A 16,274-nucleotide genomic window follows, 5' to 3' on the forward strand; every position below is an offset into this window, starting at 1 on the left:
ACCCTTCACTGGGGCCCAGGGGCCAGGCACTGGGCTTGGCCCTCACAGAGTGATCTCACTGGGTCCCCTCCACGGCCCTGTGAGGGTGGCTGTCATCACACGTGCCATCTCCATGTGCCATCAAGGAAACTGAGGCCCAGGGAGGTTAAACGTCTCATGCGGTCATATACTAGGAACTAGGGCACAAACTCCAATGGGTCTCAAACAGCCCAGCTTCTTTTGAACCAAGGGAGAGTCGTGTGTGTGTCTTGTACAAGTGTATGTGTGTATATGCACACACGTGTATGTCTGCGTGTGTGTACACATGTCTGTGTGTGCACACGTGTGTCTGTATATGTGACCATACCTGTGTGTCTGTATGCATACATGAGTGTCACATATATCTGCATGCATGTGTGTGTGCATGTGTATATGTGTGTGCGTGTGTGTACACATGTGTATCTGTGTATATGTGTGCTGTGCGTGTATGTATGTGTGTGAAGGGGTGACAGTGGCAAGGGATTTTTAGTTCATTTCAATGGCACCAATTTAAAGCCCCTTCTTCCCACTCCCCAGCCCCCAGCCCCCAACCTCCATCCTGCAGGAGGGTCCGAAGTGCTTTTCCTCTAACCAGATTCTGTCTTCTCTCCAGCAGCCTCGCCCACCAAGGAAATCGGTGAGTATCTGTGCAGCTCCACACCTCCCCCCACCTCATCCACTCACCCCCTGCTCCCATTTGCCCTAGGGCAACAAGGCCCAGGGCCCCTGCTCTGAGCCCTACAGGTCCCAGAGAAACCTGGGCTTCCTGATTCTTCCCAGTCCTCTCCTCCCATGGCCCAGTGGTGCTTTCTGAAGCCCCTAAGCCCTGTGGCAGGGGTGGCCCCCTCTCAGTCATTCAGACTGTAGAGACAGTTCAACTCTGCCCCTTCTCCAGTACCCCTGCTGCAGTCTGGACCGAACCCTGCCCCTGCCCCCTGTCTCTGACAACCCCACACAGCTGGGAGTCCGAGGACCAGGGCTGTGCTCCTTAATCCCATTGCAGTGATCCCAGGCTTGGCTCAGGGTTCTTGCTACAAAGTGCCAGCGACCATGTCAGGCACTACAGGGGCCCCAGAGACAAACAGAAGTGGGTGCTGATTGTCTGTTGGGGTGGAAATGCCAGATCTGCCTAAGAGAAGTGGTGAAAGTGCTCTGGGTTCCAGGAGGGGCACCCCTTGGAAGGCCTCAGGGAGGAGGTATCCCCTCTGCAAAGGCCTAGAGGCAAGAATACTCCAGTGGAGTCCTTGGCTAGAGAGTCAGGACAAGGAAGGGGAGGGAGAGCTGTGATGATGGTACTAGTAACGATGATTGAGTGTCTATTATGTGCCAGGCACTGGATTCAGAACTTCACAGGCATCTCATGCAATCCTACATACAACGCTATGTTGGTGCTGTAAGTAGCCCCTTTTATAGGTAAGGAAACTAAGGCACCGAGAAGTGAAATCTTTTGGCCAGGGTCACACAGCTGTTAAGTGGTGAGGCAGAAGTCAAACCCCCTCCACCATCTAGTCCAGAGCCCACCCCCTCAATCCCTCTTTGCAAGAGGCAGCACCTCCAGGCCCTCTCCATTTCCTTCTCAACACGGTGGTGACTCTGAAGAGGGCTGTGGCTCCCAAAATAGGATTTTACCTGGCTAAGAAGGACATGGGTGCCCCAGTACACTGTGAGATTACAGAAGGCAAAGACAATATGAAGCAACACCAGTCATTCACCCCACACCCTTAACCCTAGCTCCCTGAAGTCTCCTCAGTCTTATTCTGAAGTGGACACAGAGTGTCACAGCATCTTGTTGCTATCAAACACTTAGACATCACCTGCTGGGGGGATAGCAAATTCAAGCACACATGCTGCTTTCCACACTGCCTGTTTCCATGGCAGACATCACCAATCAATCCCAGCATTCTTTCCCTCCAAGCCCATAGGCAGCCTTGAGACATTTATCATTAAGCCTTTAACAGGAGGTCCACATTGACATTTAAGAGGAAACCTGTTTGACAACCCTGATCTAAACCAACTCCCTGATTTCACAGTTGGCAAAGATAAAGGGAGCAATTTCTGGCAAGCCACAGAACAGATTAATGAAAGAGCAGCCTATTTCCTGAATGAACCCCTGCCCCAGTGGTCTTGGTAGCACACCAGTTCCATGCCCTGAGCAACAGCACTAGGGTTCCCAGGGGGGTTGGGCCTCAGGGATTGAGGCAGCTGATGGGAGCAGCCTTCTAGGCCAGAACCCAGAGAGCAAATCTCCTGCCTCCCAGAGGCTGAGGCCCCCTTGGCCTCATCTCCCTTCATCCAGCAGCATGACTGTGAAGGCTGGATGGTCAGAAAATCAATGCTGGAAAAGCCTGCTTAAGCCAGCCTGTTGACATCAGGTTTATCAGACTTAGCTGCAATTGATTAGGCTCTGGGCAAACTCCAGAAGTGGTCCCCAGGGCTGGGAATGATCTCCCTGCATAGGTGAGATCTCTGGGTGAGGGGTGCACGTGGCTGGAGGTGGGGCCCCAAGGCTGTAGGAGACCAGGAGCCATGCCCTGGCTTCCCTCCCCAGCATCACACCTCAGCCAATCCCATAGGTGGGGGCTGGGCCCCTTCATAGGGATCCTGCCCAGAAGGAGGAGAAGGGGAGTTGGTCTACCCCCAGCCCGGCCCTCTCTCCCCTAAGCCACAGGCTTGGATACCCACTCTTTCCTGAACAGCCTTTCACAGATGCCTCTGCCCCCGCCCACTCTCTGGGTGACAATGTCATGGTTTGAGTTCAGTCCCACCCATCATGTGTGTGTGCTGAAACCAGAAGAGGGGGAGCCCCGGACAGGCATTTCCTCTCAGATTCCCAGGGTTGCCTGCTCAGTGGAGGGAAACCAAGCCAGCAGGGTTCCCTGGCGTGGGCTGCATTTGCTCCTAGAAGGGGCACCTTTACCTACTCAAAGGTGCTCGCCAAGCCTGGCACCAGTGAGTTGTGCCCCTCCAAAGGGGTGCATTTTCCTGATTCACCTAAAAGCTCCCTATAGACCAGGGAGGGCCCTGGAAACCACATGGTCCCTTCCAGCCTCGGGTGTAGCCTGGCCCAAATATTGTACATGTTATGCAATGAAGACTATCCAGTGCCTACTATGTGCCAGGCACAGGAGTTTTCAGGATGAGTCAATAAGATAATAAACATAAAGTCCTGGCCCCAGTGCCTTGCACGCAGCAAGGTCCTGGCATGTGCAAGCTTCCTTAGGGAGCCTGCAGCTTTGCTCCAAAGCACACACTGGCAGACCTTGGCCAGACGCCTGGCACAGGGGCTGGGGAGGGAAAGGCTGCCCAACCCCCATTTTCACTTTGCAGATGAGCATGAGATTCTCCAAATCCATGTTTACCCAGTCCTCCTTAATGCTGCCTTCCAAACTGTCAGCTGGCACTAAAAAGCACACATTAGGATGAATTAGAACATGCCAGGCTGCAAGGGCAGATGTCATCCCAGAACTCAAAGAGCACATTGAGGGCTCAGCCGCTCAGCCACATCTTTAGGTCCCACCAGCATCTCCCCCCAGGCATGGACCTCCCCAGTTTACCCTGTGAAGGCTGCATGGAGAAGATGCAGGTCTTAGGAACAGCCAGCATCACCAGAGGTGCCACTTAGTGAGTACCCAGTGGGCTCCCAACACCGTGGTGAGCTCCCAGTGGTAGAACCGGAACCGTCTGCCTGTTCTCTGTTGTACTCCAGCGTCAGGCACTTAGTAGATGCTCAGTAAATGAGTGATAAATGAATGAATGATGAGAAGAATAGCCAGTGTGTACTGAGCATTAAACCACACTCATGTATTCCTCACAAGAACCCAGTGGGGGAGGCACCACAGGTACCCCATTTTGCAGATAAGATGAGGTGCAAGGAGGTTGAGGATTTGCCCAAGGGAACCTGGCTAGAGAGAAGTGCTCCTACTCACCCTGCCAGGGTCCCTGGGAGTTCTCAACAGGGGCCTCTGGGGACTCAGAAGGCTGCCATGGCCCAAATGAGAGGTTCTCAGGAGAGTCCCTTCATCATGGTGACTCAGGTTTACTCTGGTTACATTTACCAAGGGTGCCCTGCTGTGGCTGTAGCTGTGATGGGAAGCCCAAAAATTAATTCTGGGATGGTCCTGTGTGCTCTGGTGGGGGCTGTTGGAGGCACCGTGGAGCCCAGAAGGGCACATCTCCCAGACTTTGCGGTCAGCGAAGGCTCCCCCAGAAAGAGGCTCTGAGCTTCGTCCCAAGCTGCGCCCTGGCCCTAGCCCTGGCCCTCCCCTCCTTCTCCCCCAAGTACCTTCTGAGCTGCTGCTCACCAAGGCTGGTCTCTTTCCTCCCCAGAAGTTCAAAAGTACAAGTGTGGCCTCATCAAGCCCTGCCCAGCCAACTACTTTGCGTTTAAAATCTGCAGTGGGGCCGCCAACGTCGTGGGCCCCACTTTGTGCTTTGAGGACCGCATGTAAGTACCTAAGACGCAACTATGTTTATTTTATCTTATTTCATTCATTCATTAAAACATTCAGAGGCTGCAGGGGCTGGCCTGTGAGACCAGCCCACAGCTTCCCTTTCACTCTGGGTGTGTGAGGCACAAATAACAATAATTGAAACAGCTCCCACTTCCACCAGTACCTTGCCTGGTGCTTCACAGCATCTCTCATTCATTCCCCCGACATCCTGGGAGGTGGGGCTATTACCCCTATTGTAAAGATGAGGATAGTGGGGTGCAGACAGGGTCACCTTCCCAGTGGCAGGGCCAGGATTTGACCTCAAGTCTAACAGCCAAGTTGCTGGGCTTCCCATGAAAGGAAATGCCTGCAGAGAAGTTTCAAGATCCTGATCCAGGCATCAAAGCCCAGATATAGCAGGCACCAGGGCTTCCACCCCAGTACAGGAGAAAGGCTGTGTACCCATCATCCAACCTAGACAGTAAAGGCCCTGGGACAGCAAGTGCAACCTATGAAAGAACTCAGGGACGGGTGTTTAAACCAGGATTCTGAACCTAACCACAGTTTGTTTAAGCAAAACAAGGAACTGATGGGTTCAAATACCTAAAAGACCAAGGGTGGTAGGCAGGCTTCAGGACCAGCTGGATCCAGGGATTCAAACAATGTCATCAGGGTTGTCTCTCACCCCATCTTCAGCTCTACCCTCCTCTGTCTAATAGCTTTGCTTTTTTTTTCTACTTGCAAGGGATTTCTCCATGTGGTTAAAGACAGAGACCACCAGCTGGTTTGACATATTAGCCCAGCCTAGCACCCTAATGGGAAAAGAGCCTTCCTGTCTAAATTATCCCTGCAAAAGTCCCAAGCCTGTATTTCATTGACTGGCCTGGGTCACACGACCAAGGCTAGCCCATTGTATTAGTCCGTTTTCATGCTGCTGATAAAGACATACCCGAGACTGGGTAATTTATCCAGGAAAAAGAGTTTAATGGACTCACAGTTCCATGTGGCAGGAGAAGCCTCATAATCATGGCGGAAGGCAAAGGAGGAGCAAGTCATATCTTACATGGATGGCAGCAGGCAGAGAAAAAGCTTGTGCAGCCTCTTTATAAAACCATCAGATCTTGTGAGACTTACTATCATGAGAACAGCATGGGAAAGACCTGCCCCCATGATTCAATTACCTCCCACTGGGTCCCTCCCACAACACGTGGGAATTCAAGATGAGATTTGGGTGGGGACACAGCCAAACCATATCAGCCAGTCACTGTAGCTGGGGACGTAGGATGCTCTGCTTGTCCACGCCTGGGAGAGAGAGGTCAATTCCAGGAACCACCTGGCCTGTTCGTGGAGCAAGACAATTCTCCCACCGCACATCCGGAGACAAGGGTGTGGATGCTGGGCCAGCAGGAACATAGCTGGGCCACGTGGGGACTCAGACACCCCAGGATGGCAGCAACCTTCTGGGTCCTGCCTCCTTCCAGCAGCCAGGCCTCATGGCCTGGAGGTGGGCTGGCCCCACCTCCAACACCTCAGAGGCCCAGGCAGGGACCTCACCTCTTCTCTGAGCAGGTTGTTCTGGTCCAACATGCCTTGAGAAACTCTTCAGAGAATCCAGCCCACCACTAGTTTTCAGGAGAAAACAGATGGCCCCAGTTATTGCATGTGTTTCCCAACACTTCCGCATTGCTTATGTGGGCCCTCGCAGAGTTCCCCAGCTGGGAGAGCAGAGTGTTCATTCCACGCTCGGGACCGACTGTCATATTTCTTCTTCATTGTCTTCAGGATCATGAGTCCTGTGAAAAACAACGTGGGCAGAGGCCTAAACATCGCCCTGGTGAATGGTGAGTTGCAGATCCATCCCCAGACAGTTCCCACCCAGAACCAGGGAAGGTAGGGGTAGCGGCATATTCATTCAACCAACATTGGCTCAGCTCCTACCTCATGGCAGGAATGCCCGTAGAGTGCAGGAAGGGAAGTGTGGCTGGCCTGGGGGAACAGAAGGTCTCAAAGACCCGCAGAGCTGTAGAACTGCAGAGCTAGCCAAGCCCCTGCCACATGCTCCTATCTCAGGAGGACACACTTCTCCTATGGAACATGAATGAAACATGACCCCATCCTCAAAGCCTCTCTGCTTAAACCAACACAAATGAGGATGTGGGGACAACCAATGACAGTGCAAGATCACGTGCTGAGTATACACCTTCATTCATTCATTCATTCATTCAACAAATACAGGCAGCAGCTACTGTGGGCCAGGCTCTGTACAGGACACTGGGGGTCAGCCAATAACTAGAAAGGCCCTGGCTTCACAGCCTCCATAGGTATCCGTGAAGCTCACAAACAATCTCAATGTGGTGAGCCTCTCTGGAGGGGCAGGAAGCACAGCTATGGGAGCTGGGATGCGGAGCTGGGATGCAGAACAGGGGACAGACGCCGGGTGGTTCAGGGGAGGCTTCCAGCAGGAGGTGATGGCCAGCTGAGGCCTGAAGGATTGTGGGCGCTGGCCAGGAGAAAATTGGGGAAGGCTCTTTCCGGGCAGGGGCAACACAGTGCAGGGAGGAGAAGGGAAAGGGAGGGAGAGAGGTTTGCAGGGCAACATGAAGAGGCAAGGCTGGGGAGAGCAGCAAGGCCAGAGCATGAGGAGCTAGCAAGCCTGCTAAGAAGTGTGACTGGAAGCCGAGAGCAGTAGGGAGCCACGGAAAGGCTTTGAGCAGGGTGTGAGGGGCCAGGCCTGCATTCCAGAAACCTCCCTCCAGCTTGGAGTAGGCAGGCTGGAGGCAGGGAGACCACAAGGGAATCCATGGCCTTGATAACCCTGCGTCTCCTGCAGGACACACACTTAAACAGGAGGCCAGAGGGCCACCAAGCCTGAAGTGGGGACACATTTCAGGAGGGAGTGGACTTACAGGGTCAGGTAAGGACCAGGTGGTCTAGCCCCAGCCAGACCTCCTCTCTGCCTCTGTTCTTACAAAACAGAGTTTTCTAAGAACTGGCTGTAAGGGCCACTTCTGGGACAAAGGTCAGGGCAAGTTGGGGAAAAGGTGTAAGGGATGCTCAGGAAGGAACTTGTCGAGCTTGTGTGTGGCAGGACCACATGAGCACACTTAGGAAGGAACAGGGTAGGATGGGAGCCCCGGCCTTGCCAGCTCCAAGCCCCTGCACTTCACTCCAGAGAAAGCCTTTTCTCGCTCTGCCAAGAAACCCTGCTGGGTCAGGGGAGAAGTCGAGGCCTGGAGCAGTGATGGGGCTGTTCCTGGACAGACGGGAGTCAGAGGACAGCCCTGGCCAACTTCCTAGGAGCCCAGGAAGGGCCAGGGCAGGGAGAGGCAGGAGGCTGAGTGGAGGCATTCCTCTGCAGGTTTGAGGAGGGCCCAGGCCTGTTCCACTCCAGCCTCAGTGAAGTGGCTGCAGGGATGGTGGCTCCCTCCTGCAGGGAGGGTGTGCCCAGGCTGGTCTCAGAGCTCTCTTTTGTGCATGCCAGACCCCAGAAGACTGTAGGAGCCTCAGCGTACATCAACACTCCCATCCATCTGCCCTCACCCCACAGTGAGGGCAGGCAGGAAATGGCACAGGCTGCAGTTGACCTGGCTGAAACCTGCTGACTTTCTCCCCTAAATGGGTCCCACCTGAGAAAAGCTTTTTGAATATTCTCCAATGAGATGGCCCCAGACTAGGCCTCTTTCCCTGCTTCTCACAAAGCCAAAAGGATGAAAATAACCATCAATGGCAATAAGAACTAGCATTTATTGGGCACTTACTGTGCCTTTTCATTTAACCCCATCACTGTGCTAGGATGGAGCTAGGCTCAATATCCCCATTTCCCAGGTAAGAAACTAAGGCTCAAAGAGGTTAAGCAGGCTGGGTGCAGTGGCTCATGCCTGTAATCCCAGCACTTTGAGAGGCTGCGGTGGGCAGATCGCTTGAGCTCAGGAGTTCAAGAACAGCCTGAGTAACAGTGAACCACCCCCCCGAATCCGCCCCATCTCTACAAAAAGTAAAAAAATTAGCTGGGTGTGGTGGTGCACACCTGTAGTCCCAGCTAAGGCTGAGGTGGGAGGATTGCTTGAGCCTGGGGGGTCCAGGTTGCAGTCAGCCAAGCTCACACCATTGCACTCCAGCCTGGGCAGCAGAGAGAGACCCTATCCAAAAAAAAAAAAAAAAAAAGAAGAAGAAGTTAAGCAACTTGCCCAAGGTCACACAGCCTATAAAACCACCTACATTTGAACCTGGATCGAGTTAACTCCAGGTCTTAATCATTCACCTGAACTACCTCCCTAGACTAGAAATGTCTCAACCATGTATACAGCACCTACTGTATACATGCGTGCTATGTATGCCAGATGTGGGGAAGCCCAACAAATCATGTAAGGGGCTCAGTGTCCTCATCTATATGACCAAGAGCAACACAAGGATTGCTAAGGATCCAGTAGTCTTTAACCTTTAGCGGGGCAGAGAGTCCTCAGGATCTTCCAGCTATGCTGGCCGCCACCCCTACCCCCACCACTCTCCAATTGCAGAAACATTCACAAGCGCACGCGATCACAAAAGCAGCTCCATGGGTTTATAGACTCCTTCCAAGGGCCCCAGGTGAAGCATTCCGTTTACGCTACGTGGCTCCCGAGAATCCTGGAGAGGCTGCTAAGCGAGCCTGTCGCGCTACCTGGACAGCCTAGGCCTCGTCCCCACCCTCCTCCGTAAGCCTCGGAGCTGCCATCCCCTCTGCAACACCTCCATCTAGCGGCGGAGAGCGCGAATTGTAATGTTCCGCCAGAAGACTCGGTTCCCTGGAGGGCTTGGCCTTCGGCCACCTCCTCCTACAAAACCCACAAACGCAATCCAGGTTACTGGACCCTGGGAAACTGAGTACCGCTTAGCCCAACACAAATCCCTTTGCCTTCAAGAGGTGGAGGACTCCAGTTGTAGGTTTTCTATTTAGGTGGGAATAATGATGACGACTGTCATTTTGATTTTGATTTTGCAGCTAAAATTCATCTTGTATGACTACCATTAATATTTTAAATGTATCTCCTTTAGTTCCCACAACCCATTGTACAGATGCAAAAATTGAGGTCAAAATGCTAAGTCCTGTGTTAGAAACTGGTAGGACAGAACACAGACTCGGACTGAGTAGACTCAGTTTGATTCCAGAGATGTCCTCAGCCATTACATTCTCAAACCTCTCAGATGAGCCCAGCCATTCCTGGAAACCTACTGTAGTCCTGCGTGCTCTTTATAGGACCTGATTTCATTAGATTCTTATTCTGTTTTTAGATCTTAGACTACAGATTAGCCATTTTCAGCAGAACGACAGGCAGAACGACACGTGTTACAGGGGATAATCGTTCTCCTCTTAACCCCTAGGAACCACAGGAGCTGTCCTGGGACAGAAGGCATTTGACATGTACTCTGGAGGTAGGTGCCTCTGCTGACACTGAAGTCACAATGGGGGGTGCAGTGCAGAGGGCTGAGCCTCTTCATGTGGCAAGGGACCTGGTGGCTTGAGGTACCTGGTGCTTCTTTCCACAGGAGGCACCCGGGAAGAGGTGCAGTGGGAGGTTGAGGGTGTCCTGCTGCTTTCAAAACTCCTTCTGGCCATCTCATTTGGGATCTCCCAGACTCAGATCCTGAGACAGGGATTCAAGTGCAATGCTTTATTTAAGAAGTGAGCTCAGGAAACATCAGATGGGCAGCTGGAACCCTGTCCTGGGCCCAGGGCTTCATAAGACCCCACCCAGCCCTCCTCCATCTCCATCATCCCAACTCATGGATGAGGAGTCCGCAGAGCTAGGAGTGTGCTGACCTGGAGTCTGCATGAGGGCCCACGCAGGTCTCTTACCAGGTGTGCCCCACCCCCAGGCTTCTGACAATCCCCCAGGATGGAGGGGTGACCAGGGGCTGGCTGTTGCTTGACGGGAGGGTGGTGTGGATGGAGCTTGGATGGGCACACCGAAGTGCCCACATGCAGTGTGCAAGGTCCCTCCTCCTGGTACAGGATAGAGCTGAGGACAGGGGCAACAGGAGATGGGGACAGGCCAGGGGCTGAGGACCAGACATCCTTCCTGGAGTCCTACTGATGTTCAGCTTGGCCTGGGGCCAGGTTTATGGAAAAGGTCCAGTCTCTGGAGTCAGAGACCACCGGCGGCATGACCTGAAGCAAGTGGCACCTCTTGAGCCTCAGTTTCTTCATCTATAACATAGAGGCAGCTATAGTTACCACTCCATAAAATTGATGTGAGGATTAGATGATAACCTGAAATAATTGGTGGAAGGGTGTCCAGCCTGACTGGTGGAGGGGTCCAGGCAAGCTATTTTAGTCTTCTCCCTTCCCTCCTCTTCCCCTTCTCTCCCCTCTTCCCTCATTCCATCCAGATGACTCAGAAGCAAGGAAATCATCTGTGAGAATGAAAAGGAAAAAAAGCCTAAAGATGAAAATAAGCTTTAAAATGCCTTATTATAAACTTGAATGTAGCCATGGCTGATGGGGACCCAGAAACAGAAGCATTGTGAGCAAGTAGCCCTTCCCTTCAGGAAACAAAAGGGGATGATGGCTTTTTAAAGTGAGATGATCATTAGCAGAAGGCATGCTTTATTTTTTCCAAATACCCACTGTCCATCCAGACAAGCACCAGACTGTAATATCTGCTAACAACACAAATTAATGGTGCTTTAAGAGCTCCCTCCTTTTGTCATAAAAATTCAAGGGCCATTTCTTTAGAAGAGCAACTGTGGTGGTTGACCGGAAACCTCTGTCACTGAGCTGGCTGGCAGCTGGCCTTAGTTGGGAGAATGGCTTCTTCCCCAAGGTCCTAGAGGTCCACACTGGAATACTAATAATCAAGGCCAGCTTTGTGGGCCTATGACCTGGGGACAGGGCAGTGACATGGGGCCCATGCTTGGAAGAATCTCACACTTGGCTTGATGCTCTGCCATCGTGGTCTTGAAATACTTAATAATTTTTTATTAAAAGGCCCTGCATTTTCATTCTTCACTGGGTCCTGCAAATTATGCAGCCAATCCTGCTAATAATTTTTGGTTCCATTAGAGTACGCTTACTGTATGCCCAAAGTTATTGTCACATTTGCACTTTATAAAGAGGTTATAAGCAGGGCTATTACTCATCCTCATTTGACAGATATAGTCTCTGCTTTAACCACTAGGCTGCTTGTTCCCAAACTTGAGCCCACTTGAGTTGCACCATATCTAGAATAATATCTGCATTATTAGTATTTTCCTTTAAATTGGATCACTTTTTTTCTTACCTAAGTAAATATATCTTAAAAGGAAACTATATTACTGCCTTAAGTGGAAAGCTATTATCACTTGTTATGCAGGGAAGGTGACCATAAAAATAATCACAATGGAGGGCCCTGGGACAGTGGCTTATGCCTGTAATCCCAGCACTTTGGGAGGCCGAGACAGGCGGATCACCTGAGGTTGGGAGTTTGAGACCGGCCTGACCAACATGGAGAAACTCCAATTCTACTAAAAACACAAAATTAGCCAGGCATGGTGGCACATGCCTGTAATTCCAGCTACTTGGGAGGCTGAGGTAGGAGAATCACTTGAACCCAGGAGGTGGAGGTTGCGGTGAGCGGAGATCGCGCCATTGCACTCCAGCCTGGGCAACAAGAGCGAAACTCTGTGTCAAAATAATAATAATAATCACAATGGAAACAAATCAGCCTCTTCACAGTGAACTGGATGCTGATGCCTCCCCCAGGAGCTAAACCTAGAGCTGTTCTCTGTTAAATAGAGAGCTTGGCAAGTTAGGGAGGCATTAAAGACACACGCAGAGCCTTGCTCCTTGACACAGCAGGAGAGTTGTATTCATAGCAGATTCGAGTTCTCTCCCAGGGATCTCAGTTGTCTGAGGCCGTGTGCTGTACCATCTAAAGTCAGCACAGATAATCTGGGCATTGTCCAGTGTAGAATGGGATATGGGGTATGCAAAGGGCCCAGAGCACCTGAGAGATGATGGCACTTGGTCCCCAGAGGGGTAGGCACACAAAGGCCCTTCTACCAGTGGTGCTCACCCTCAGCTGCAAATCAGAGTCACGTGGGGAATTTCTAAATTCCAGTGTCCAGAAGCCACCCCACATCACCTGGATGAGTCCCCCTCACTCTGCTCACTCTGCCCTCCCCTAGGACAAGGGCTACAGGGAGCTCCACCTGGGATGCTCCTCCTCCTGGCTTCTGAGCTCAGCCCAGTGTCCACTGGGCCTAGCTGACTCCTGCATCATGGGGCAGTAGACAAGCATGAGAATGAACAGGGCTCATTTCCCCTAAATCACCAGCACCTTTTCCTTCCTCCCCCAGATATTACGCACCTAGTGAAATTCCTTAAAGAAATTCCAGGGGGTGCACTGGTGCTGGTGGCCTCCTACGACGACCCAGGGACCAAGTAAGTAGAAAACTCTACCTGCCAGGCCACACAGTGATGCAAACTGAATACCTTCAAACCCTGCACACCCTTTTCTGCTCTTTGGCCAGCTCCATTTTCTGGCAACTTACCTCAAGGAAATTATCAGACAAGTATGCAAAGAAATGTTCTAGGAGGTTCATCACAGCCTTCATTACCACAGTGAAACACTGGAAACCCTCTCCCTGTCCAATAATAACAGCTGACTGGCTACAGAAACTATGACATACAGTGACATAGGATATGATATATACACAAATGAAGATAGACTGCATCAAAAATGATGGTGCAGAAAGTATTTAAGGACGTGGAAAATCGCTCATCCTCTAGTGCTAAGTGAGGGGAAAAAACACACTATATGGAAGTATATACACTGATCACGCCAAGGGGAGGAAGGGTGAGATTGTATTTCTTAGTTACTTCTTTGTGATCTTCCATATTTTCCAAATGAATGTGTATTGTATTTGTAAATAGAGCAGTACTGTTTTAACACATCTCCAGCCCCATCTGAGGCCCTTTTAGAGAGGAAGTCTTGAAGCCCTTTACCCTGTCCTTCCTGAGTGCAGCCACGTTCTCTGGGCACCCCCAGGGCAAATGCTGAACGGGGAGAAGGGTGGGAACATCGCCCCATAAGAATCCCACCACCTGATGCCCCTGCGAGCCACCCCCACATCCTGACCATCCTCTCTGGTCCTCTGCAGAATGAATGATGAAAGCAGGAAACTCTTCTCTGACTTGGGGAGTTCCTACGCAAAACAACTGGGCTTCCGGGACAGCTGGGTGTTCATAGGAGCCAAAGACTTCAGGGGTAAAAGCCCCTTTGAGCAGGTGGGTTCTGGGCCACAACCCGGCCCTACGAAGAATGGACGAGGAGCTGGATGGTGGTAGGAAGAACAGTCACCCATTCACCTCCCAAGGGCCTTAAAATTGGGAGGATTGTCTGGGGAGAGGCCCCTGGCTGTCATTCACTCCAAAGACCAGGGCGGTCTGATTGGCCAGGAAGCTGCCTTGGCCATTTCGCAAAAGCTGGGTCATATATAAATACGCAGGTATACAGATAATTATCAGAAAAGGAAGAGGGAAAAGGAGAAAAGAAGGATGATGGGCAAGTGAGGCATGAAGGAACGAGAAAGAAATGGAGACGTGGAGCTGTGTGACGGGGAAGGGGAGCCCGGGGAAAGGAGCAGGATGCCTGTCCCCGTCCCTTCAGCCTCCCTGGCTGGGCATGGAGAATACGGAGAGGGAAGTCAGAAGGCAGGGAGGAGGCCAATGCCATCATCATACAAGAGGTGCCGGAGCGGGCAGGTGCAGGGAACCGTGTGCTGAGCTCTAGGAAGGGCACCACGACTGGGATGGGAGGATTTTTTTCCTAAGCTAGAAAATGTGGTCTTGATCTGTACGCATGTGTTTCTAAGAGGATGTATTCGGGTAACTAGAAATTACCTGAACGCAGTGAAGAATGCAGGAGGCCAGTGGGCGGGGGCGGCCGGGTGTGGTTCCCGAATGTCCTGTGGGGGTGCTGCAGCAGGGCCCTAGCAAGAGGCAAGAGGCCTGAGGCTGCATGGGCAGGTGGCGCTGTTCTGCCCCGAAGCGTGGGCTCCAGACCCAGGGGAACCGGCAAGACAGAGGAGGTGTGGGAGTACAGGAAGCCCAGCACCGTCTTCACCCATCTGCAACCAGCTGGCCGGGACCTGACACGCAAAAATGAACCAAGCACCCTGATGGGACTAAGCCGGTCTGTTCTTAGTCCCCACACTTGGGAAACTGGGTTTTAGACAGGTAGCATCTAGAATCTCTTTTTTAATTCCTGTCAGCCACAATGATTCCAACAGCAGATTTTGCCATTTACGTTTTTTTCTTTCATAAACTAAACCTGAGCATTTTAGACACAATCCTAAGCGATTTTATTCTTCTTACATACTCATTACTAGTATATATATTTTTTGAGATAGGGTCTCGCTCTGTCACCTAGGCTGGAGTGCAGTGGCACAATCTCGGCTCACTGCAGCCTCGACCTCCTGGGCTCAAGCAATCCTCCCGCCTCCGCCTCCTGAGTAGCTGGGACCACAGACATGTGCCACCACACCCAGCTAATTTTTTTATGTTTTCTAGAGACAGGGTCTCCCATGTTGCCCAGGCTGGTCTTGAACTCCTGGCCTCAAGTGACCCTCCTTCCTTACCCTCCCAAAGTTCTGGGATGATAGGTGTGAGCCACTGCACCCCACCCCTTATTATTACTATTAATTAATATTATGTAGTGGTTCTGCCACTTACCAGCCAATGACTACGGGCAGTGACCCTCTGTGCCTCAGCTTCCCCATCTGTAGAATGGGATGTAAACAGTGTACACTCCCCAGGGCCACTGTGCAGATTAAATACATAAGGCACTGCAGAACAGCACCTGGCATACAGCAAGCGCTCAAGACGTGGTCGGAGTCTTCTTTTTATTGTTGCTCTCATTATTGTTATTTGAGGTATCCTAGAGGGACAAAGAGAATTTGTGGGGAGGGGCTAGATCTCTCCAACAACTGGTTACCCTTCAGGGCGTGAGAGCAGTTAACTGGGCTCTGATCCCATCTCTGAGACCTTGAGCAAGTTGCATCCCCTCTCTGAGCCTCAGTTTCCCCATCTGTGAAGTGGGTTCACAACATCCCACACCCCCATTTAGGTTTAGAGCACAGTGTCCATGCGGGCGTGAGTTCTAAACGGCCTCACTCACTGCCTATATTTCTCTGTCTTCTCCCTCTCTAGTTCTTAAAGAACAGCCCAGACACAAACAAATACGAGGGTTGGCCAGAGCTGCTGGAGATGGAGGGCTGCCTGCCCCCGAAGCCATTTTAGGGTGGCTCTTCCTGAACCAGGGGCCTGAAGAAGCTCCTGCCTGACTTAGGAGTCAGAGCCCAGCAGGGACTGAGGAGGAGCAGGGGGTGCCACGTGGAAGGTGCTGCAGGTCCGTGCACACTGTGTCGCGCCTCTCCTCCTTGGAAACAGAACCCTCCCACAGTGCATCCTACCCGGAAGACCAGCCTCAGAGGGTCCTTCTGGAACCAGCTGTCTGTGGAGAGAACGGGGTGCTTTCGTCAGGGACTGCTGACGGCCGGTCCTGAGGAAGGACAAACTGCCCAGACTTGAGCCGAATTAAATTTTATTTTTGCTGGTTTTGAATGAGCTTTCTGATGACTCCAGTGGCCACGTTTCTCCCTGGGATTGAACTGCTCCAGGCTCAGCATGGGCCATGGGTTCAGACAGGTCGGTGACAGCTTCAGGCTCCCCCTTAGGCAGCTGGGAGGGAGCTGTGTTTCTGGCATTTCCCATGGGCCTGAGAGAATCCTCAGTTCCTGCATAACATGTGGGATGGACGGGAACAGAGGGAGCTAGGGACAGGATGCAAGAAATACTGTCATCAC

The 16,274-nt window shown here is 51.9% G+C and overlaps 1 protein-coding gene across 4 annotated transcripts in view; it reads left to right on the top strand.

Annotated features, from left to right (window-relative positions):
- FAM3D (FAM3 metabolism regulating signaling molecule D) overlaps positions 1–16,037 on the top strand; it is a 32,192-nt gene extending 16,155 nt beyond the window's left edge. Inside the window, exons 4-10 of one of the 4 annotated variants that reach the window (XM_054480738.1) lie at positions 632–655; positions 4,345–4,462; positions 6,231–6,289; positions 9,810–9,860; positions 12,765–12,849; positions 13,569–13,695; positions 15,619–16,032. In XM_054480738.1, coding sequence (XP_054336713.1) covers positions 632–655; positions 4,345–4,462; positions 6,231–6,289; positions 9,810–9,860; positions 12,765–12,849; positions 13,569–13,695; positions 15,619–15,708 — 554 coding nt within the window. In that variant the 3' untranslated portion in view covers positions 15,709–16,032. Of the gene's footprint in view, positions 1–631; positions 656–4,344; positions 4,463–6,230; positions 6,290–9,809; positions 9,861–12,764; positions 12,850–13,568; positions 13,696–15,618 lie in introns of all 4 variants that reach the window. The other 3 variants (XM_054480740.2, XM_054480739.1, XM_054480741.1) reach the window with 3 other exon arrangements.
- Positions 16,038–16,274: the final 237 nt, after the last annotated feature.

Source organism: Pongo pygmaeus, chromosome 2 (genome assembly GCF_028885625.2).
Source record: "Pongo pygmaeus isolate AG05252 chromosome 2, NHGRI_mPonPyg2-v2.0_pri, whole genome shotgun sequence".
Taxonomy (NCBI): domain Eukaryota; kingdom Metazoa; phylum Chordata; class Mammalia; order Primates; family Hominidae; genus Pongo; species Pongo pygmaeus.